We start from the raw sequence: 24,751 nt of genomic DNA on the forward strand, positions 1-24,751 counted from the left end.
CCAAATACTATTTAATTGACATTGTTAAGAACATGTGGCCTAACATATTACTGAACCTCTGTTACTTCCCCTTACATCCTCCTACTTTTTCTGGAAGAGACAACCTAAGACTTACTGACTTGGTTCTGAGGTAGTTGCTAGTGGCCAGTTCCCTAACACTTCCCTCACAGAGCTCTTTCCTCCTTGTCTGCCCATGCCCGGGCATTACTTAACTTTGTTGGGGGTGCTCAGGCTTTCAGAGGTTTCCAAGCTTTGCTATAAACCGTGGCAACTCCATAAAACAGACATGCACTATACAAATAATTATGTTATTTATTTTGAATAAAAAAGTGGCCAAAATAACAATACTAATGGCTCTGTATACAAACCACAACATATTCAAGGTTATCTCACATTTACAAAACTGCCATTATGTACAGCACTACATATTCACAGCAACTCTATTAGACTCTAAGTACCAGAATCATGTAAGCAATTGAGGGGAATCCCAAATGAGAAAGAGCTAAACCCAATGGTAGTTCATCAATTGGAGAAATGGCCAACCAGCGACTTGGTAAAGAAACAGAGGTTCTGTTACCCTTTTAACAAGTAATAACTAAAATATGATTACCCCACAGGGCCTTATACTGACAAACCACCCTCCCCAAATTTCCATTTTTCTCCATAATCTTCCCCACTTCAAAATTTTCCTAGGAACCTCAGCTCTAATATTAGGTAAAAACGCAGGACACTGATATGTAATCTTCAGGAAAAGAAGGTTAAGTAGTGCTAAGGATGTGGGATGATCTGGTTCAACCCAAAAAAGCCAGTTCAAACCCAAGAAAGAACTCTGCCCTCTTCTGGCAGGAGTAGCTTTGTAGTGTTGAACACAGGGGAAGTGAACCACATTTCATCCTGATGAGGCAGGAAGTTACTCACTCATTCTACACGTCATGAGCACCTACCCTGTGCAAGGCACTTTACATTAGGTGCTGCAGGAACAACAAAGATAAAACAATTCCTGCCCTTGAGGAGCTTACAATCTAGTAATGAAAACTATGTACATATATACAATGGAGAGAAGTCACCAACTTTTCTGGATTGGGGGGTATTCCAAGCAAAATGCATTGTTATCAAACTTTTTTTTTTCAACACCAAAAGTCTATAAAACATTCCACCTAATCAGATGGTAAGAATTGAAAAAGCATCTCCTTTCCAAAACCTTATGTTTTTAGATGACTGTTCTGTTTATTTCAAAAAAAAGTCATAGGTAAACACATATATAATTCAAAGCCAAGCACAAGATTTAGTACAGGCATTGGGTAAACATAAAACATGTATCACTATACACAACACAGACTTATTTTTCTATATAGTCTTTTCTATAAACAAGTTTGGTATTCACTTTCATACATCAAAGTACAAATCTGAGTCAAAGTCTTGAAAACAACATAATTCTTAGGACGTTTAGCATTTAATTTTCCATTAGTGGAGAGAACCCTAAACCTTACCAGTCTGCTAGCCAAATGTAAACTGGTAAAGTATGAAATGCCTCAAAGCCATCATTATCTCTTACATTATCCAATTTGACCATTTTACAGGATTTTTTTTTTAATGAAAGTAACAGGATTTCATGACAGTGAGGCAACTTTTTACTTTAAAAATAAGCATAAGATTTAGAGTTCTAAACTTTAATTCTAACCAACCCATTTACAGTATTTCACTTAGCCTATACCTTATTTTAGCATGAGAGTATAATCTTACACTTTCGTCAACTCTTCTCAAACCCAGAAAGAATGAATACCTTCTTAGATCATGTTGGCAAAGCATATCATATTGATCTAAACAACTCTCTGGTTAGGACCCCAGATTTTATAGTAGGTCTTGGCCCTAGAGTATAGTCATGACTCAGAAAATACAAGATAAGCTGAACCACCTAATTAAAAGGGTTGGAGGAGAAATATTCATATACCAAAAGAATTAACCTCTTTCTAGGACAGCTTTACAAATAACTACTCCTCTGTCAAATTTATTTCCACAGCAAGTTTTCAAAAACAGCACCATGTTAAACCATCTATGCAGATGGCAGGCTACATCCTATCAATGAGACATGGACTGGCTAACAAGTCCTGACAATGATTTGTATCTGTGCCATGGAAATGAGTTTACAATCTTCTGAAAAACCCCACTTCTTCATCGGGATAGTGATTCTGTACTACTTTAGATAACTAGAAGCAACTCAGTATTTTTGGAGTTTGGCTGAATTCCATTAAAGGACAGTTGCATTTCACATGCTGTATACTAGGTTGAACAGCAGATACCATGCTAGCAGACATGAAGCAGATCTTTACTCCAAAAACCTCTTTTAGCTTCAAGAAAGAGCAGTTCTAAGTATAACTATGAGAGACCTGAGACATAGTCTAAAGCTGTTTGAGGCTGCCAGTTGATACTTGCACTAATGGCAAAAATAAAAACAGTTCATTACAGTTAGATCCTTTAGAGGGATTTTTGATGACCCAACCTTGAAGGCAAAGGTTCCATTCTTGAGACACTCCCCAGTCTCACTGAATTGCTAAACTCCAACGCACAGAAGAGCAGTGAAAGAGCATAAAGATACATCATAATGAATTATGGAAACCATGCAGAGACTCAAAACAGTCCATGGTGGGCTAATTGTAAAGACATTCCCTGTATTTGTCTGCCTATTTGCCGTCTGTACTTACTTTGAATATAACCTTCAGCTTAGCTTAACCATAATTTTTGCTTATGAAGAATATTGGCTGGGGGTGGGAGTGAGGGGAAACAGGTGGTGGGAAGGAGCTAAAATTTCACATCCCTTAGCCCAAAGTCAAACCAAGAGCTACTGAGCACCCTGACAAGGAAATTATAGTTAAGTTTTGAAGAAAACCAGATACAATTAATACTATTACCTTTAGAAAGAAATATTACCAATAGTTTCTTCTAGGAAGTGAGACCCCACCGTACAATTTAGCTTTTAGAAATTTTACCATTAATCCATTTTTCCTTCCAACATGTAATCTGTTAGCTCTGTGTTCTAAAGCAGAGGGAACTAAAGGAATGGAAACCAAGAGGGCGTCTGGGGGAAGGAAAGGCAAGAGAGAGAGGTCAGGAGCAGAAACGATGGAAAGATCCTGTGCCAATCAACCAGTGACCCTAATTCCTGTTTCCATTCCAGGAATTGCAGCAATTCACAAACTCTGAGGCAGTTTAACTGTTGCAGAGAAAAGATGCTCATAAAACCGGTATTGTCATTCTCTTAAGCACCAATAAGCATCAACTTCTTTTGCATCTTATTTGATACCATTATAATTACAAAATAATTGAAATATTTAATTATTGCCTTTTAATATCCTTTTTAACCTAATTAACGTGTTAAACTTGCTGGTAGGTCCAGCCTGCATACTTCAACATTAACATTCTCAAAAAATTCTTAGAGGGAAAAGCAGAAAAATGTCATATTCAACCATGAGCTTTGCCAGTGGCTCTAATAACTTCTGACATTGAAAAATAATTGGTAGTTTTGGCAGATATAATAGTAGGTAGAGATTGCTTGAAGTCTGCCTGGTGGACACATAGGGATTTCAGAATGAGTACCAAGCATAGCAAGCTATCAATTTCTTACCTAGAATAATAAGAACAAATTAACCCCAGGCAGAGAAAATGTGATACCTATGTGGCTATCAGACTCCCCAAATGCAACCATGTTGTAGCTTAAAGGGTCTAATTGTATCGAATCTTTGCTCCTGTGCTTTACATGCAGCGCGGCAATAGCACTTCCACTATTTCTCCAGTTCCTGAAACAGTTATTACGGTCACAGCTGAAAGCAACTTGAAATCTACCAAATAAGATCAGGCAAATTTTAGGACGGTATAGAGGATATAAATTTGAATTGCAAGAGGCACCTGAAAAACGTCTGGTGCCATTCCCACTTTTCCAAGGTTGCACTGAGCAACACACTCCCGTGAGGTATGCTGACCCTCGGAGAAATTCAGCAGCACTATTTGTGAGGCTGCCATTAACTCAAAATCTCCTGTTTCCCCAGCTCTGTAGCTTAACCTCCATGGGTGTGAGACAGGGACAAGGGCAGGGAAAGGCCTTCCAACTGGGTGTCTGGAAACTTGGGGGAGGCAGGTGGTGGCTAGATTTTAGGATCTTAACAATGCCATTGGGTCCAGTCCCTGCAGTGAGTCCATGTTCTAGAAAAACTGTTGCCATGTTTACTCCTAGAGAGACATACAAAAAAATTTGGGAGATCCTCTCTAGTTACTCCCAATACATTTTCTCAAAAATGCACAACTGCTTTAAATAAAAACCTAAGTTTTAAATGGCAGCAGTCCAAAATTCCCCAGTAAGAACAAATCTCCACTGATTCTAATTGGGGGGGGGGAGTGAAACTATGCCATAATGATTAAAACTGCAATAATTTTTTGACATGATCTCAATTTTTACTCTTATTTATTGTAAAGTGAAAAAAATAGCTGCAGACACAAATGACTTCCACCATACAATGTTCTGAATTCTGTTACTCATGATTTCAATGCTGCTTGGTTTCTTTCTTGAAAATCAATAGTGGATAAACGCTCTTCTTGAAATTACCACCAAATGAGAAAAATAAGCAGAATAGCAAATACATGATTAAACATAGGAGACAAAACAGCAATTTGAATAGGAAACAGAAAACATTTCTGAGCAGACTGTTTAGAAGTGCCTGCAAGGGCTGGTCTGCACTACCTATCAATGCGGGGTGGGGGTGGGGAGGTTGCCGTCATGGTATCATCTAAGTACCAACATTTTTTTTCTTTTTTCTTTTTTTTTTTTTTTGAGGCAGTCTCCAGTCTTGCCCAGGCTGAAGTGCAGTGGTGCCATCTCGGCTGACTGCAGCTTCTGCCTCCTGGGTTCAAGTGATGCTCCTGCCTCAGCCTCCTGAGTAACTGAGATTACAGGCATGCGCCACCCTGCCAGGCTAACTTTTGTATTTTTAGTAGAGACGGGGTCTCGCCATATTGCCCAGGCTGGTCTCGAACTCCTGGCCTCAAGTGACCCGTCTGCCTCGGCCTCCCAAAGTGCTGGGATTACGGGTGTGCACCACCACGCCTGGCTAATTTTTGTATTTTTAGTAGAGACACGGTTTCACCATGTTGGTTAGGCTGAACTCCTGACCTTGTGATCTGCCTGCCTTGGCTTCCCAAAGTGCTGAGAGTACAGGCATGAGCCACCACGCCCAGCCCCATCTGAGACATCTTAACAGACCACTGGGTGGGTAGGGGTTGGGGGCAGAACCTGGATTCCAAATATCAAGGGACTGTGCAGAGGAAAGAAATTCCCAGGCTCTGTTCAACTGAATTGCACAAGCTTACAGCACCAGAGCTCAAGGGTCTCACTTCTGAGCTGTCCCTCTCTAGAAGTCTCCAGACAGACCCCTGGATACTAAATGAAACATCTGGAAATGTCAACATTAAAAATACTAAAAGTCTTATTACTAAAAGAGGAAAATATCTTTTTTTCCTCTGTATACAAATAGCTCATCTAGGCTACCACAGTTAAGTCTGAAGCAGGGCTGTGGCGTGGGTGAACTACAGTATTTGACATCTTTATACGGATTAAGGAGTTGGGTCAGGAAACCTGATGACCCAGGAGAGAATGAAAAATAAGTCACAATTATTCATTATAATAGTCACCAGATCATTTGACACATTAAATTTTAGTCTTAGCTTCAACTTAAGAATATAGAGTTTTAGGAAAATGTTTTCCATATGCATAAAAAACAAGAATGGAGGGATGCAGACCAGCAGCTATTTTCTGAGAACAAAACATCAGCCCATGTGTTGCTTTACACTTTTAATCTCTGTTGGTACATCAGATGCCACGGCCCAAGCAATTTAAGTTCTGGAGCCCGAAGGCAGTTCCAGACCAAAGCAAGGATTAAAACCTAACTCAACCCAGCAAGGTCCTTATCCAAGCTCTCTAGAAGAGACCATTCTGTTATCTAGAAATGACGCGACATTGTGTTCAAATTGCTTCTGTCAAGATACTTAAAAATAAGTAAGTGTTCCTCATTGGTTACAAAGCTGGGGCTAATGCTCATCTCAAAATGACTCCAACTCTCTGAGTCCAGCCATTTCAAAGGACATCCTTTAGTCTCTGGAGATGGAGAGTGCCCTTCAGAAATGAGCTCCAGGGGCCCTCTTTACAATCACCAAGGACTTCTCTCCACTCGTGAGGGTCCGGCTTCCTCCAGTGCATCCTTCTCTTCAGGCTGGAGGAAGTTTTCTATGGCAGAGTTCATCGTGCCCTTCCATCTTCCCGTCACTGATTATTTAGAAGACAGGAGAATCACAGAAAGGGCAGGGGCTTTGCAGTAACCTCTTAATCCAGTCGGGATCTGCAAAAGGAGGACAAGTGGTATCAACTGTTAGCTTCGGAAAAGACAGTCAAAAGGGATGAATACCGGACTGTAGCGTTGAGAGACGGGCATTCTGGTCCCAACTCTGCAATGAACCAGCTACATATCCCTAGACAAAGCACTTCACTTCTTTGGGCTTCGGTTTCTATCATTCCAAATGAGGCTGGACTAAATTTGTGGTTCACAAAGTTAAATGTAATGAAACAGGAAAATAAGGGTAATGAGGAATGTTCCATAAAGCTTAATTTATTCAATTTAAAGAAAGGAGTATATTCTGAGAATGTGTTCTTCATACATTGTTAATGTTAAAATATTCTCTCATAAAATTACAGTAATAGGAATTTTTAAAAAATGCTATGCCCTTGAGAAATAAAAATGCGGCAACACTGGTCAAATCCTCCTCGTCTTTCATCTATGAAAAACTCTACTCCAATGCTCTTCTTAGATCCAGTAGCTTCTCATTCTTCTGAAAAGCTTTAAATGGCTAGACTCAAAGTCAATGGGTAAGATTTTTAAAGTTTCAATCTCTTCCAGATTTCCTGCCTAAGCAGCATATCCATTATCAATTGCAGTAAAAATTTAAAAGTTCCCAAAAATGTGTTTCAAAATAATCCATCAAGAGGAGGGAGGTGGGTGAGGGAACTACACATGAAACAGAAAAGGCCATGAGTCAATAATTTCCGAAGTGATAGGCACACAGTGGTTTATTATACCCTTCTCTTTCCTTTTGTGTATGATTGTAGTTTCCCTAATAAAAAGCTACAACAGAACACAAGGTATCAACATACCAACTTATGAGAATTAGAGAGCTTCTGCCAGTTTAGAGCAAAACTCAAGAATTTATGTAGTTTTATATAGAATGCTGTTTGTTTCAGCTGAGAATAGAATATTCCCCTCAAAATACATGTAAAATTGTATATTCTGTATCTAGTTAGCTCACTTGGTTAGAGTGCATTATTAACGTCAGGACAAAATCTGACATTTGCGTCATTATTAAACCACTAATTCCTGCCCACTCTACAATCTTATTTCCAGGTAGTTATCTCAGAAACGGACGACATTAGAACTATCAGGGAAGAGCACATAGACCAACCAGGAAAAAACCCATCATGGCTACTGGAAGAATGACTCCAAGTGAATACCCTATTACTGGTTCAATAATGTCTTCGTATAAAGTATCATCCACAGAGTTTACATTCAAATATAATCTATCTATGTCACCTACTGAAACAAGCTCTGACATTTTTTGGAATGAATAATTTGTTTGCAGTGACAGAATAGCAACTGCAGACAAACTTAACTCACATACTAAATGCAGTAAGCACTTCAATATGACATATTCCAATGGCCATGTTTTAGTTAGCTGTGGCTTCACAGTAACACCGCAAAGAGCAGCAGGAGCCTGCTCCCCACCCCCCACCCCCGACAACACAATACCAAGAAGGGTAGAGTGTGACTAGAACTGTTATTCAGGGGCGCTGGCCCTCTGCCAGCATGTTCCACCCACCCACCCTCCCAAGTAAGGGAAAGCATTCACCTTCTGGAGCTGGATGCCGGGCAATGCTGTCATGGAGCAAACACCTTCTATATATCAAACTCTGGCAGGACTGGTAGGTTAAGAAGCACCTGAAAGAAGACAGACTGTATTGGCAAGGGAGGGGGTTTGCTCTACTAACACTCAGAAACTGATGTTTCTCCATCACAGAGAGTTATCATAAAACCACACATTAACCAAGTGAAAGCATGACACTCATACATTCACACAACAATGCATCCCCCTGTGCACCAAAGCTGGCCAAACCTATACTCCATGCTTAGCAAAGAGACACAAAGGTTCTAATCCAGGTAGACTGCAGTTTTCCTGTTTGAGCATCAGAAAAGAATTTAGTCTGTCCACACCTGACTGCACTTTGAATTCTTGATCTGTTTTTTAAAAATTGATCATGTATTATATTGAGAATTATTCGTTAGGTTTTTTGTTGTTGCTGTTGTTTTGAGACAGGGTCTCGCTACGTTGCCCAGCCTAACCTTGAACTCCTGAGCTCAAGTGATCCTTCTGCCTAAGCCTCTCAAGTAGCTGGGAATACAGGCATGTGCCACTGGGCCCAGCTTTCTAATAGTTAAGATTAGAAAGTGTCTTTAAGACTCTGACAGTACATTGGGGAAAACCCTGAAGAATATCGAAGGCAAAATTAATGGTGCAAAAAAACGACAGGACACTAACAAATGTTCACAGGTTCAATTCCATCCAAGGATTATTCTTTGACCATCTACCAGCGCCAGGCAAATAAGGACAGGTGGGATGCAATGAGATGGGAAAGGGTACATCTGGGTTGCAGGGAAGGTTTCCCAAAAAATAACAGTTTTCAGGTGAGCAACTAAGGAGCAGAAAACACAAAGGAGGAGGTTGGGGAAGGGACTCCAAGCAGGCAGAGGTTAGGGGAAGGGACTCCAGGCAGGCACACCTTGAGTAAAGAACTGGATATCTAGGAAGAAAGATTACAACTGAGTGACAGCAAGCACTGGTTCTCACCTAGAGAAATCATACTGGGGTATTTCAGCCCTAACTTTAGTCAAGAAAAATGAAAACAGTTTTCCTGAAAGAACCCATCTAGGAGACATTAATGTGTAATGCTTACACATGTGGCTTCTGGAGACAGAATGTCAGGTTCTGAGCTATGCCACAAACCACCATTGTGACTTGGGCAAATTATTTAACTTCCCCAGGCCCCAATCTCCTCATCTGTAAAAACAAAAGTAATCATGATGCTCCCCATACATGGTTGTTGCAAAAATACATTCCACCTATCCTTATTTGCCTGGCCCTGGTAAAGGCTCAATGAATAATCTTTGGATGGAATTGAACCTATGAACATTTATTAGTGTCCTGTCTCTTCTTACATCATTAATTTTGCCTTCAATATTCGTCAGGGTTTTCCCCAATGTACTGTCAGAGTCTTAAAGACAGTAGTTATACCCAATCTTAACTAACAGAAAGCCAGATGCAATGGCACACACCTGTAATCCTAGTAACTTATTTTCACAACCACCATAATATTGTAACTTATAAGTGTGTACAGCTTAGACTGTGCCTGGCATATTAATAGCACTCAATATATGTTTTTATTTTTATTACTAACCTAAAATATACTACAAGCTTATTTCCTATTCTTTTCTCTTAAAAAGTCTGAACACTCAAATTAGAAAAAGTGTAGAAGCCAGGCATGGTGGTACATGCCCATAGTCCTGGCTGCTCAGGAGGCTGAGGCAGGAGGATCACTGGAGCCCAGGAGTTCGAGTCCGCCATGGGCAACATAGTGAGACCTCATCTCCCCATCTCAAGAAAAAAAAAGTGTAGGAATGCAATACAAATTGGAAAAAAAACAAATTATAATAAGGGGGTAAATTATGAAACATTCATACACTAGAAACCTCTATAGCCATTAAGAATGTTATCTTTGTACTGATGTAGAAAAATGTACATACATTTTGATAATAGAACTGGTGAGTTAATATGGTACGTGTAGCACAATCTTGTTAAAAATTTGGCCGGGTGCAGTGGCTCACGCCTGTAGTTCCAGCACTTTGGGAGGCCAAGGTGGGTGGATCACTTGAGCCCAGGAGTTCAAGACCAGCCTGGTCAACATGGTGAAACCCTGTCTCTACCAAAAATACAAAAAAAAAGATTAGCCGGGTGTGGTGGCGCATGCCTGTAGTTCCAGCTATAGGGGAAGCTGAGGTGGGAGAATCGCTTGAACCCAGGAGGCAAAGGTCACAGTGAGCCAAGATTGTGCCACTGCACTCCAGCCTGGGCGATACAGCAAGACCCTGTCTCAAAAAAAAAAAAAAATTAAAAAATTTAGTGCCCACCATGTACTAGGCATTGTTCTAGAAATAGCTGTAAACAAAACACATAAGTTCCTGTCCTCATACAGCTTTCCATTCTAGAGGAAGGACAAGGAAAAAAATATATTAAATAGTGATACTTATTAAGGAGGAAAATAATAACGCAAGGAAGGAGGATGCAAAGTAATGGGAGGGAAGGTATGTCGGTGGGGTGTTACAATTTTAGGTATGGTGGCCAGGAAGGCCTAACTGATCATGGGAAACTGGAGGAAGCCACGTGGACATCTGCTGGAACAGCATCCTAGGTAGAGGAATCAGCCAGTGTAGACGTCCTGAGGTGGAGGGCGCCTCACGTACCTGAGGAATGAAGCCATTCTGCCTGGAGTGAAGCGAACAAGATGGACAAATACAGCAGATGAGGTCAGCGGGAGGACAAAGGGAGGAAGGGGCCCCAGGCTGTGTGGCGTCTTGTGGATCACTGAGAGGGTTTTAGTTTTACTCATCAGAAACAAGTAGCCAGTGACAAAGTCTTGACACAATCACTATCACGACTATAATGAGAACAGACTGGAGGGGCAAGGATGGAAGTGGGAAGACCAGATGGAAGGTAACTACAGGTGTAATAAGCTGGGCAAGAGATGATGGTGTTTTGGACCAGGGCTGCAGAGGTAGTAACAAAAGGTTGGATTCCAATTTGAAATGCCTATTAAACATCCAAATAGAGGTACTGAGCAGGCAGTTAGATATATAAGCCTAGACTTAGGGGGAGAGATACAGGCAAAAACTCTATGTTTAAATCATCAGTGTGCAGATGATAAGCAACCGCCCAGGGAAAGTGCTGAGAGAAGAAAAACAGGCAGAAAGACAGACAGCTGAGGTGCCCATCAGCAAAGACAACTGAGAATGAAGAGTCAGAGACAGGACGAAAACCAGGGAGTGCTGTGTCCTGGAAGGCAGGTGATGAAAGTGCTTCAAGGAGGGAGTAATTGTGCCAAATGCAGCCCACAGGTCCAGTAACATGAGGACACACCAAGGTCTTAGAGGGAGGCTAGGAAGAGGAGCCATAATTTGTTCAATTATGAAAATGAACAAATAAAACAAGAAAACTCCTATATATTAAGCAGTAAAAAACTGTCTTTAAAGGCCAACTTGCTTGAGTGACACTGATGAAAAAAGTCCACATCAGGCTTTATAATAGCAGCTTTTCTCCAACAAATTGGCAAGGGCAACAGATAACTGGCATAAAGTTGCTATTCTGTCACATACAGTAGTTTGTGCTACACAAAACTGAAAAATGAGCAGAAGTAGAAACTTTTAAAATGGCTTACCGGAGCCAAATGTGGCCATTGGAACAGACTGCCTGTTTGCGATCTGTGAATGGCAAGATCTCTTTACACAAACTACAGTGCTCAGGGAAAGTCTGTTTGTTCATCTTCTTTGAGATATGTCCAATCAGCACCTAGGAAGACAAAGTAGTCAGCAAAGTTTAGTGTAAGTGCAGGATTTCCTGAAGAAAAAGCCTACAAACACAAAGGGAAAATTAAAAAAGAAAGAAAAAAAGAAAAGAGCAATATTTTACAGAAGACAGGAGATTTGCATTTCCACACACCCTGATTGTACTGTCTGAAAAATAAAAGAACTAGAGTTTCAACCTGTGTCAACTAGCTAAATAAAATAAATTTATTCAGGTACTCTGTGACAACAGGGTAAACTGTAACCACTAAGGAGAAAACTTCTGAAAACCAAAATCTTATTACTTGCCTTGTTTTAGTTGCTTCTGAAACAAGGATTTCAGAGTTCTGTTAGAAGACAAAGTATTTAGCTATTATTTATAATGTTTTGACTTTAAGAAAAAAAGCATAATCTCTATAGGCAAAATATTATGTGGAATACTGCTCTCTTTGTAGAACTGTACAAATGTCTATTCTGATGGCCCAAAGACCCATGGCCAACATGGGCCAGTGGCCTGCAATCTGAGACAAGCTGACCCCACTGCAGAGGCACGGCAAGACCCACGATAGGAGCAAGAAGCTGGGAGTGAGAGAGGTAATGGCACAGGCTCTAGGCCTTTCTTTGCTTCAGTTTTGCTTTTCTCTGCTTTAAGATTACACTCTTGGCTGGGCACAGTGGCTCATGCCTGTAATCCCTGCACTTTGGGAGGCCAAGGCGGGTGGATCACTTGAGGTCAGGAGTTCGAGACCAGGTGGCCAACATGGTGAAACCCCGTCTCTACTAAAAATACAAAAATTAGCCAGGCATGGTGGCACATACCTGTAATCCCAGCTACTCAGGAGGCTGAGGCAGAAGATCTGCCTGAGCCCATGAGTGGAGGTTGCAGTGAGCCGAGATTGCGCCACTGCACATCAGCCTGGGTGACAGAGTGAGACTCCATCTCAGTAAAAAAAAAAAAAAAAAAAAAAAAAAAAAAATACTGTTTAAAAATAAAAGTCTGAAAAGAAAACTTGAATCCAATTCTTTTTTTTGTTCACTGGATATGTAATTTGGAGGCTGGGATACACAACCCTCAAGAGTTGTCTTCTCTTACTAGTGATAGCGCCCTTCCAGTTTCGAATCCATTTCTGCTTAACCTCTTATGGATGAATCCACAAGATTTTGGATTAATTCACTAAAATTAGTTCACTTACGTTTCAAAGGGTGTCTTACTAGCTCAGAAGTTGGTAAGCCAGCTATCTTACCTCTTCTGTATATCCTCTACAAATTTAAATCCCATTAATTTTTGGCCTTTTTTCTTTTCAGTCTTAAGAATTCTAACATAAGGTCCCTAACAGCAAGGATGACCAAACTCACTCTGCTATTCTAGACAGGCCAAACATCCTGATAATGATACAGTGACAAAAACTACCCAGAATTCCTCCCATACATACCTCTATTTTTTCTTTTTCCTTTTTAAGACAGGGTCTCACTGTTGCCCCAGCTAGAGTGCAGTGGTGAGAACATGGCTCCCCCATCAGCCTCCCAAGTAGCTAGGACTACAGGCCTGTGCCACCACACCAGGATAATTTTTTTTTTTTTTTACTTTATGTAGAGACAAGGTCTCACTATGTTGCTCAGGCTGGCCTTGAACTCCTGGGCTCAAGCGATCCTCACACCCTGGCCTCCCAAAGTGCTGGGGTCACAGGCGTGACCACTGTGCCCGGCCCAGATATATCTCAATTTTACATAAGGAAGGATTGCTATTTGTTCTCAGTAGCCTTGATCTCGGCAAGCTGAACTCTCAACTGTGTTATTCTGACTCACACATTCTCAATGGGAGTGATAGTCCTTCCAAAGCAGCAAATATTAGTTCTTGGGGGACAAAAAGTTCTTACTTTTACGTATAAAACATAGATATACACACAGTACATAAACAGACACACAAAATACATCTGTGGTATTAAAACTTAATGGGCAGGGGCAATTCGGAAAAAGTGTCTAAAAATGTTCCGGGGGGGGAGTGATAATTTAAAAAGGTTAAAAAATGCTAGTTTAACTGTACTAGCATACTAGGCTGATAATCTCCAAAATAATTTATAACTGCTAATAAGCCAACATCCTAGGTTTAAAAAGTCTTCATTTTATGCATATAGTTGGATTTTTAAGACAGGAATGCATGGTCTTCAATAAACTCAGTTGCTACAGACAGGGACGGGTGTACAATCTTCTGGTTTTTAAACTGGCTATGTTGGAATCACATCACCATGCTAAATGTAGCTTCCCAGGCTCATGGAGTATCTGGACAATTATTCTAAATCATTACAAATCCAACCTCTAGTACTTTCTAACATGTTTTTGCTAATTTTTCACTGACTCTTATAATAAACCTAACCAGGTCCCATGGCACTGTGATAACCAGAATACTCTTCCAGACAATGTGGAACACAATGAAACAACGTTAAAAAATTAACTTTTTTTTTTGAGATGGGTTTCGCTCTTGTCGATTGTGCAATGGCACAATCTCAGCTCACTGCAACTTTCGCCTCCCAGGTTCAAGCGATTCTCCTGCCTCAGCCTCCCAAGTAGCTGGGATTACAGGCGCCCGCCACCATGCCCGGCTAATTTTTACTTTTAGTAGAGACGGGGTTTCGCCATGTTGGCCAGCTAGTCTCCTGGTCTCCTGACCTTGTGATCTGCCCTCCTCGGCCTCCCAAAGTACTAGGATTACAGGCGTGAACCACCACGCCCAGCCCCAAAAGTTAACTTTTAAAGAAGTAAAGTCAGTTACATGAACAGTGCATCTTAATACTCTTAAGACCATTGCAAACATTCTATGAGCAATAATTTCAAAGGCGAATGTGTGTACGCAAACATACACATTCTTTCCAACAAGAAAGTGCAACAAGTGATTGTGAATGGCTTAACATTAAGAACAAGGATACTGCCTTCAATTAATATTTTAAATAAGACTTTAGTCAGTAAGTATCCATCTTTGAAGTAAAAAGGAGTACAGATATTTGTGGTTTTGAATATTTCAGAACACAGTATATTTCTTGGAACACAAGTTCTTCAGGATTTTAGCAACTGTTAGCTGCAAGAAAGATTCTCTGATCAATAAGTCTGAGTAATACCGAGCTACACAAAGGTATCGGTTTCTTTTCTGTAGGAATTCTCAGAATCCCTTTGAGTGGTAATATGCACTGGGAACCCTAGTGCTCTGTTAAGCAACTTAAATTCTATAGAATACATTCTAGATAAGTTTGTTCTGTTACCAAAATAAAGACTGTGCCCAGTTTTTGTAAAAATGAGACATGAGTAATAATTTGTTTACTTTATATGTCTTTCTTGACTAAATCTGAAGATATCCTTAAGTTCTATCAAATGGAAAACATGTCACTACACCCCTCCCCTACAAAACTTTTGTAAAAGAGGAAGGGCAGGGAGCATGGGCACCATATTTCTACAGCCATGATTGCCCATCACATACTACTCAGCTAAATGCAGCCTCTTTGAGCTAATCCAGTCTGGAAAGCTCATCCTGCAAACTTTGCATATCTATCAAGGCCAGTGTGAAGAAGAATCAAAATATTCTTTATATGCTATGAATGCATCCTCTGCATTAATCCACGTTTCCTATTTATTACCCTGCACCTCATGCAAATCAATTACCTAAAAAATGTCAAAGCAAAAGTTGAGCTTCAGGAACTCAATTTAGGTCATTTCTTTCTCATGAAGAAAGCAGGCTTTACAATTTCAGAGTTTTTGTTAATAAACACCTACCCGTGCAGTTCTGTCATCATACTCTTCATCAGACATTAAAAAGTTACAGAGTCCACGGGTGGGGATGCTAGTGTTTTCTGTGATCCAGGTGTGCAGATACACTTCTCCTAAGACTCGCTTCATGTGTTCCCTGGTCAAGTGCATCTCCACAGCTTCGATTTTCCCTTGGATTTCCAGGAGTTTCTCTTCCATTGGCTCACGGCCTCCAGCATCTCCAGTTGTGGGGAGCGAGTCATCAGTGGGCTCCTCTACATCTCCTTCCTTGCTCCTCTCCTGCAGGCCTTGCTTCACCACCTGTTTGGAAGAAGTGCCTTCTTCCTGCTGTTCATCGTCAGCATTGCCCATCCCAGGCGAATCCACTAGTAAGATTTTTGAGTCCTCATGGGTGGGTTTCCACAAGGCTTCTGAAGGGGTTTTCTGCATTGACTGATATAAAATCCTCAGGAGGAAAAGCTTAAAACGCCAAAAATAGGTGACTCCACTGCTTTCAATCTTTTTTTCCAAAGCTTCTTGTAAAAATTGAGGGATATGTTTATCTTTTAAAATCTTCCAGCGTACTAGGTCTATTAAATCTACCTGCTTAAAAAGGTTTTGAACTGAAGATTCCAGGAGCTGAGCAGCTGCCTCTTCGAAGGTTTTGAGAGTAACAAACTGGACCTGGTAGTTTTTGTTAACAGGGTGGAGGCCGTTGATCATGCCCTCAGTGGTGATGATGGCCAGGTACGCACCGCAGGGGCTCACTGCTATCCCATGAGTCCTCACTGAGCCAAACACATCTGAGAGTTTAATCAACTGGTGTTCAAACTTCAATGCAACATCTGTGAAAATGGGAATCAGCTGCCTCACCTTTCCGTCACTGGAGCAAGTATAGACTGTTCCATTCTGTTTGTCTGCAGTCATGGAGACAATCGGCAGTGAGTGAAGGCCTGTGACATGGGAATTGTGAACATTCAGCCCTGCTTTGGAGATCAGAAGAAGACACCAAAATACATAAGAGCCTCTTGCAGCCACTACTAAGCTGCAACTACACTTCTGGTAAGGATGATAAAGTGGCACACATTTGATACTGTGCACAGGTAACTGGTCCATTTCTTTCCACAAGATAACAGGCTGCCTTAAAGTGAAATAGCCTTTGACTGCTTTGAGATTGACAGGAAGAATTTTTATGGGTCCAAAAGCACTCCCCACAATAAGGCCACTCATTTTTCGATTATTGTGCTCATATTCCCACCAAAACAATACAGTGGGAGAGGTGATTCCTGACTCAATTGTGTTGCATGAAGAGATGGATTCTTTTCCTACAAACGGCAGCTGAAACTGCCACACGGCGATATTACCGTTTTCAAAGAGGACAGCCAGGAGCACACTGCCAACGTCCCGGCATTCGTTGTTATGCTTGACCTGCTGGGTGGTACAGATGCCCGACCACTCCATTCTGACTGGGGTCTGCATGCTGTGTCTCCTCTGAAACTCAGCAAAATCCCCAAGATTTCCTTCCGGGGCCTCATTTTTAGAGAGCCTGTAACTGGTCTCATAAAGACGTTCTCCATAGATCTCAGTCAGGTCAACCAGCTGGACCCACTGCAGTCTGTTGAGATTTGCCTGGATGGTCAGGCGATTGTCCATGGTCAGTGCTGCCAAGAGGCACCTGCCATTAGCATCGCAACCCATGGGAGACCAGCTGGTGTACTTGAATCCTCTCATTGGTGGTAAAGCCTTCCCCTCAGGGTTGAACACCCTATCCAACATGAAAGTCTGACTGACCGTGGGGTCCTTGGAGGCGGCGAATTTCTCCTTGCACTCAGCAACTTCTGTTTTTGAGCCAACCTGAAAATAAGAGATATAAAAACTATCAGATGAGCATTTACTCAAGGAGACGGCAATTTTTAAAAAAAAGTCAGAATGTCATTATTCATAGCCTGGTTCCCATATTCTTCTTAGAATTAATATATGCAAGAGAGATGTACTTGATTCTTAAGATTCAACAGAGCATTTACCTGAACTAGTCACAAAACAAAAAAGGTGTTAACAAATTTATGAAAATATGTATCTATATATATCTTTGATACAAATTGATATTTAGATTTTTACAACATCTTTGCAATACAAATGCCAGCTTTAGGTCCTTTATCTGAAATTTCACTGACAAATAATGGCGAGAGCCAACTCCAACTGCTTTGTTTACTGTTTCTATAGAATAATGTTCACTCTAATCAGACTATTCTAGTTGCCATTCCTGAACATTACCACCTCAGCTTTCCCCGGCTCCCTTGCCTAGTTCTTCTCCCTATGTAAATCCCATCTATCCTACCAGATCTAATTCTCCCTATAAGGCCTTTTGAGGTCATTCAAGCTTTCATTCATCTCTCCCTCCTCCAAGTTCGTAACATGTATGGGACAGTAAGACAGAGTCTCATTCTGTCGCCCGGGCTGGAGTGCAGTGGCACAATCTCGGCTCACCGCAAACCCCACCTCCAGGGTTCAAGTGATTCTCCTGCCTTAGCCTCCCAAGTGGCTGGGATTACAAGCATGCACCACCACACCCAGCTAATTTTTGTATTTTTAGTAGAGACAGGGTTTCACCATGTTGGTCAGGCTGGTCTTGAACTCCTGACCTCAAGTGATCCACCTGCCTCGGCCTCCCAAAGTGCTGGGATTACAGGTGTGAGCCACCGTGCCCAGCTGTGAGCGCTTTAATAAGAATTTAAAGGGACATCAAAGATGGAGGAAGAGATAAATGACCAAAAGAAAGTGGTTCAGAACCATAAAAAAATAGGAAAGCTAAAGCCAAAAAGAGCAGAGACTAGCCAAAAGATGTTTTGTTATGTTGAAAGCAGGAAGAAGGAAGGACTTTATCCACTGTCTTTAGAGAAATGGATAAAAGAAAAAGAATGCTTCAATTATTTTTTAGTGTCAATTTCCTTTTTCAAAGAGGCTGCTCTTTAAACTGGAAAGGGTAGAACATGATTAAAAGGAAATTCCAGCCTAAGACACACATGGATATAATAAAAGTCACTTGAATGAGTTTAAATGTTCAAGCCTAGAGGAATTACCCTCCAGGACACAGAAAGCACTTGGAAGACATTAACTCAGAACCACTTACTACATCCTAGATGAAGTCTGGACAACTGGGGATGTATCAGAAAATCAGAGTGCAACGAAGAGTTAAAACATATCCCCCGTGGCTGGGCATGGTGGCTCACACCTGTACTCCCAGAACTTTGGGAGGCCGAGGTAGGTGGATCACTGGAGAACAGGAGTTTGAGACCAGCCTGGGCAACATAGTGAGGCCCCATCTCTACTAAAAATAGCAAAAAATTAGCCAGGCATGGTGGTGGGCACCCGTAACCCCAGCTACTTGGGAGGCTGAGGCAGGAGAACTGCTTGAACCTGGGAGGCAGAGGTTGAAGTGAGCCGAGATTGCGCCACTGCACTCCAGCCTGGGTGATGGAGCCAGGCTTTGCAAAAAAAAAAAAAAAAAAATCCCCCAAATGGTAAATAAATAACAAAAACTACAGACTATTGAGCCTAACAGAAAATTCCTCAATGTATTAACAAATGAATAGTTTGTGCAGACAGGAGTGATGATTAGAAACAAGCAAAGGATGGCTGGGCGTGGTGGCTCACACCTATAATCCCAGCACTTTTGGAGGCCGAGGTGGGCGGATCATGAGGACAAGAGATCGAGACCATCCTGGCTAACATGGTGAAACTCCGTCTCTACTAAAAATACAAAAAAATTAGCCGGGCGTGGTGGTGGGTGCCTGTAGTCCCAGCAACTCAGGAGGCTGAGGAAGGAGAATGGCGTGAACCCGGGAGGTGGAGCCTGCAGTGAGCCAAGATCGTGCCACTGCACTCCAGCCTGGGCAACAGAGCAAGACTCCGTCTCAAAAAAAAAAAAAAAAAAAAAAAAAAAAGAAACAAAGGGTAACTGGAATAGTCTATTCTTATTCTCTTTTCTGCTAAAATTGCTAGATGACATAATAGATAAGCAAATAAAATGAAATGTAAATAGAATTGTCCACAAAATAGAGAACTAACTTTTCCTACAGTGTGTTTCACAGTACACTACTCCCTTTAATTGTCCCTTGAAAAATAGTTCTATGGCCAAACAAGCTTTGGAAATACTATGTATTATATGTCGTTCTCCCTTGAAAAGTGACACGAGGACACTAAATGCCTCGGCCAGGGAACTACTATAAAGACCTACTGAGCCACAGGAAGCCAAACTTTTTTTCCTTTTTAAACAACAGAGCCTTTTTTTTGGAGGTGGGGGAGGCAGTTATTACCCTTTATTATCCAAAAGTATGTGGAATACTTTGGGAATGGTGTTTTAGGCAGTGTATCTTGATTTTAGGAAGGCATTTTAAAGTAGTCTCTTGGATACGCTATGAAACTTGCTGGAGAATCACAGACTGAAAAGGCCAATTAAATGAGGTGTAGGTGGCTGGCTTGGAAATAAAACAATGCTAATCAAAGCCCGGTGCTTTCTACAGGCATGAAATTTGTGAGACGACATAATGAAGCACAACATAATAACTGAAAATCTGTGCTATGACGCCAGACTACCTGGGTTCAAATGCTGGCTCTGCTACATACCAGCTCTGTGTGCGCAAATTGCTTAAACCTTCTGACCTTAATTTCCTCATTTATAAATGAGACTAATACATGTCCCATAAAGTCAGGAAGGTTAAACAAGTCAATATATCAAAGCATATATTAAGTGCTCAATAAAGTTACCTATGATAATTGTTAATATACTCTGAGGACTAAGTTAAAAAAAAAAACTTTTGAGATTCCTGTCACCCTGGCTGCAGTGCAGCTGGCGTGACTACAGCTCACTGCCGCCTCAACCTCCCGGGGTCAAGTGATCCATTCACCTCAGCCTCCTGAGTAGCTAGGACCACAGGTGCACACCACCATGCCTTGCTAATTTTTAAAATTTTTTGTAGAGATGCGGTCTCCCTATGTTGCCCAGGCTGGTCTTTAACTCCTGGGCTCAAGCGATCCTCCGGCCTTGGCCTTCCAAAGTGTTGGGATTACAGGTGTGAGCCACAGCACTCAGCCTTAAGTAAATGTTAATAAGATATTTAATGCTAATAAAAGTATGCAAAAATGCAAGGTAGATATAAAGTTGTGTACCAAATGAAAGGTAGATATAAAATTGTTCATCAAATCCTTTAATACTCTGAACTAAGCAATACTCCTTAGAATAGGTTAAATTTGCTACAAATAAAAGCTACTGTAGAAGTAAACTCACAGGATTGGTAACCCAAAGCAGCAGCACGGGATGAAATAAAGGAAGCTTAAGCAACCCTTGGTCCTACTCATTGTGGGAAAAATTCTTGACAGGATGGAGAGCAGTACAGATCTTGACTGGTAGTAAAAAGTCTTAGGGTTTTGTGTAGCAATTTCTGACATATGTTTCAACTAGACTACTGAACCTCCCTCCAACTCTCCCTATCACAAAACTGTTAACAAATCAAGTATTCAGATGCCCAAGGAGTATACTTAAAAAGTCCAGCTCCCAGAGGCCTGCCCGCAGCCAATCATTTAATTGTACACCATCCAGTTTCCAGTTGACCACTATTAGGTTGGTGCAAAAGTAATTGCGGTTTTCACCATCACTTTTAACGGCAAATACTTTTAATACTAACTGTTAGGCATTTTGTTAAGCACCTGACAAAAATTCACTTGAAGCTTTTAGACAGTAAGCTTCTTGATGACAGGTAATAGAGTCCAAAGACAGGCAACAGTTATTTAACTTAATGTAGCAGATGAAGTTAATACTTTCTAAGGCTCCTAACAATTGATGCACAATACAATTCGGTACACGAATATTATCAGAATTTGGAACTATACACAAATGACTCACTAGATGAGTCACTAAATCAGTAGTCCAATGGGAAAAACAATTCTGACATTCTTAAATCACTATTTCATTGCTTTTCAGATTTATACTGTCCACCTTTATATCATACGATCTTATAAAACAGCTGATAATTAATGTCTGAACTATTACATAACTGCAGATTTTCCTGCAAATTCATAATCTAAATAACAGAATGACAGAGCAAAAGCTTCAAAGGTGTTTAGTACCTAGCTTTCTAACAGTGCTACACTAAAACTGTGATCTGCGCTGCAGACTGTCCACCATTTAGGTTAGAGCGAAGGCATGCTGCATGGCACCAAGCAGATTTAAATCCACAGACTGCCAATGGGTGGAGTCATCAAAGTGCTGACACAGACTTCTTTACGTTCCTACCGTCACACCAGTTTTAACCCACAGAGGGCTCTTGTAGAACTGCAGGGTCAACTCAGCATTCATTCACTTCAATCAGTCTAAAAAGACTGCTAAATGACTGATGGTTTATGTGATGTGCATATTAAAAAAAAAAAACAGTACAGAAGGGGAAGATGTTACTAATTAATTTCATAGAAGCCATGTGTCAACTATAAGAGGGCTATATAAGGATTTCCTGTTACTAGTTAGCAGTTGTGGTAAATGTTAACTGAGGCAAAATGACAGTCAAAATTTTATCAGAATACTCATGTCCACAACCACGACATTAATCCAGACTCCTACTCCTTCATACCTGTATAACTGCATTATATTTTCTTTTTCTTTTTTTTTTCTTTTTTTTTTTTTTTTTTTTTTGAGACGGAGTCTGGCTCTGTCGCCCAGGCTGGAGTACAGTGGCGCAATCTTGGCTCACAGCAAGCTCCGCCTCCCGGGTTCACGCCATTCTCCTGCCTCAGCCTCCCAGTAGCTAGGACTATAGGCGCCCGCCACCACGCCCGGCTAATTTTTTGTATTTTTAGTAGAAACGGGGTTTCACTGTGTTAGCCAGGATGGTCTCGATCTCCTGACCTCGTGATCCGCTCGCCTCGGCCTCCCAAAGTGCTGGGATTACAGGCGTGAGCCACCGCGCCCGGCCCAACTCATTATATTTTCACCTTGAGCATTTACAGCGTGCCAAGAACTGGGCCAAGTGATTATGTGTGTTTAATCTTCCAAAAAGCCTAAACAACGCTTCATTATCCCCCTTTTATAGATAGGCCTATCTTGTGCCAAAGCCCAGTCTCTTCACTTTTATTTTACACTGATCCCAACAATCATCTTCTTGCCTCTATCCAGTAATGTTCCTGAACCACAGCAGGTCACTCTATGCCAATGAAACTGTAACAGCATCTTAAAGACTTCCTAGATTGAAGCCAACTTCCTCATACCGACCTTCCAAGTCCACAAACTGGTCTCATCTTACTTTCTCGGACTCTCTAGAAGACCTACTTGAGCTCATGTACTGATCCGTCATTATACAAACAATAATTAATTATGTTCATGACTTAAACGTGTATGCACATGGGATGGATGCCTCATTCCTGCCACCTGGAATGCCCTTTCCTTTCCTCCTCTTACAAACCAAACACTACCTTCTTTAGGACTGCTGCAGATTCACCACCAGATGACCTGCCCCATAAGTCTCTCCCCTTACTATTCCCTCCTTTCTTTACATTCTCTCTGCTAAAGTATTCGATGTCTACTATACTGACATACATACTTTCCTTGAGTTGATGTGCGTATGAACATCCTTGGAAACAGTTAAGTTCCTTTACAGCAGAAGATACACCTTTTAAATCACCTTTCTTCTGCCTCCCTCCTTTTGTATTTCTCAATTTGATAGGGTTGCATCTGTCTATCTGATTTGTTTACACTTGAACAAATGTGTTCATATCTTCTTCAAGAAGATCTTAGAGGAAGCTTAGTCATACAAGCTGACTAACAATCTAACAACAAAAAGCTGTTTGAAACTTGAATTAAGTAGGCTACAAAGTGATGAGGGTTATCTGCACCCTACCTATAGCTAATGACTCATATTTTAAATGGTTTTCCAGAATAAGAGTTTACAAACACATAAACATGTTCTCTATGTGCGGATACACATCTTTACAGTGCTTATCACTACCTGACAGGACCTTATCATTTGTGCTTGACTTGCCAAAGAATGTAAGCTTCATGAGGGCAGGGGTTCTGTTTTGTACACTGCTTTATTTCCAGAACATGGGGCAGCACCAAGCAGAATGGTATTCAAATATCTATTGAATGTATGAATATACACTTTGACAGATCACATGGAAGCGTACACCTCTATCAAGGATATATGGAAAGTTTTTACACCTCTAAGCAACTAAAAGGAACGCTATGGCTTACTACTTGACCTTGCGCTTGAAGTTTAAGATAGGCAGTTGTTTCGAATCTTTATTTTCATTCAACATCCCAAAGATGTTTAACTAGTAAAGAAAAACTAAAGTACAAACCCCCGAGATCCAGTATTTACCCGTTTGCCCAAGGGGAGGCGAGGACCATTCATAATAAAGTCACTGAAACAATTAAGACAATGGATGGGATCAGTTTTTCTTTTCTGAAGCTAAAGAGGCGCGAGAGGATAACACACACAGTAGACAAAGCCAGCCAAGAACCTTGGAAAGTCGGCCCCAAACAATAGGAGCAACGACAGAGGCAGGCCCCGGGTTGGATCTACAGGGGGTGGAGTCTCAGAAAGCACCACCGAGTAACCCGCTCCATGTGCGGGCCCGACGCAGGGGCGAAGGAGGGGTTCGTGGGACTCAACTCCGGGAAGCCCCCTGGGTGTGGACCTGTGTTTGCGGCGGCGGGTGACCTGGGGAAACAGGGTGCAGACAGTTGCAGAGCTTTTCTTTTTTTTTTTTTTAAGCTGTGGTAACCCCGGCTGCTTAATAAATCCCCAGCGCTCGGGGCGAAGAGGGAAATCCCCGGACAGAGTGTGGGATCGGATTCCCCTGGGACGGATGATGCGGCCGCGAGAGGGGGACAGGGGAAGACCCCAGGGATGGCGGGGGATGACTTACTTTGAGGAGACAGCTGTTGAGCGGTGCGGGCACCGAGGTGCGGTGGATAACCAGGTCCTGGCCCGGGTTGTGCACGTCGCAGATGAGCTCCAGCACAGCGATGCTGCGGGCCGTGGACACAGACACGCGGTGGTCCTCGGACCAAGCCAGCGGTTCCAGGCCGCTCACCGCATACTGCAGCTTCACGGCCGGCTCCCGCCGAGTCACCATGAGGCGGAATGCAGCGCTGGGCCCCGGGGCCGCGTCCGCTGCTGGCTCCTTCCCGCCCGCCTCGCCGCCCCCCTCTCCCTCCTCCTCCCCGGACGGCGCAGGCCCGTCGTCCGCGGGCCCCACCCGGGCCTGGTCGGCCGTGTTCATCTTCTCTCAGGTGCAGAGGTCGGACGCCCTGGCGCTCCACG

The 24,751-nt window shown here is 41.9% G+C and overlaps 1 protein-coding gene across 1 annotated transcript; it reads right to left on the reverse strand.

Moving 5' to 3' along the window:
* Positions 1–294: 294 nt before the first annotated feature.
* Positions 295–24,710, reverse strand: GTF3C4 (general transcription factor IIIC subunit 4). Its single transcript, XM_003822409.7, has 5 exons — positions 24,354–24,710; positions 15,465–17,291; positions 11,579–11,709; positions 7,942–8,030; positions 295–6,383 (listed from the first exon to the last, which is right to left on the reverse strand). Exons 1-5 carry the CDS (start codon positions 24,708–24,710, stop codon positions 6,319–6,321), a joined length of 2,469 nt encoding a protein of 822 aa, XP_003822457.2. The 3' UTR covers positions 295–6,318.
* Between the last annotated feature and the right edge of the window lie 41 nt (positions 24,711–24,751).

The sequence above is a fragment of the Pan paniscus genome, chromosome 11 (assembly GCF_029289425.2).
Source record: "Pan paniscus chromosome 11, NHGRI_mPanPan1-v2.0_pri, whole genome shotgun sequence".
NCBI classification, from domain to species: Eukaryota; Metazoa; Chordata; class Mammalia; order Primates; family Hominidae; genus Pan; species Pan paniscus.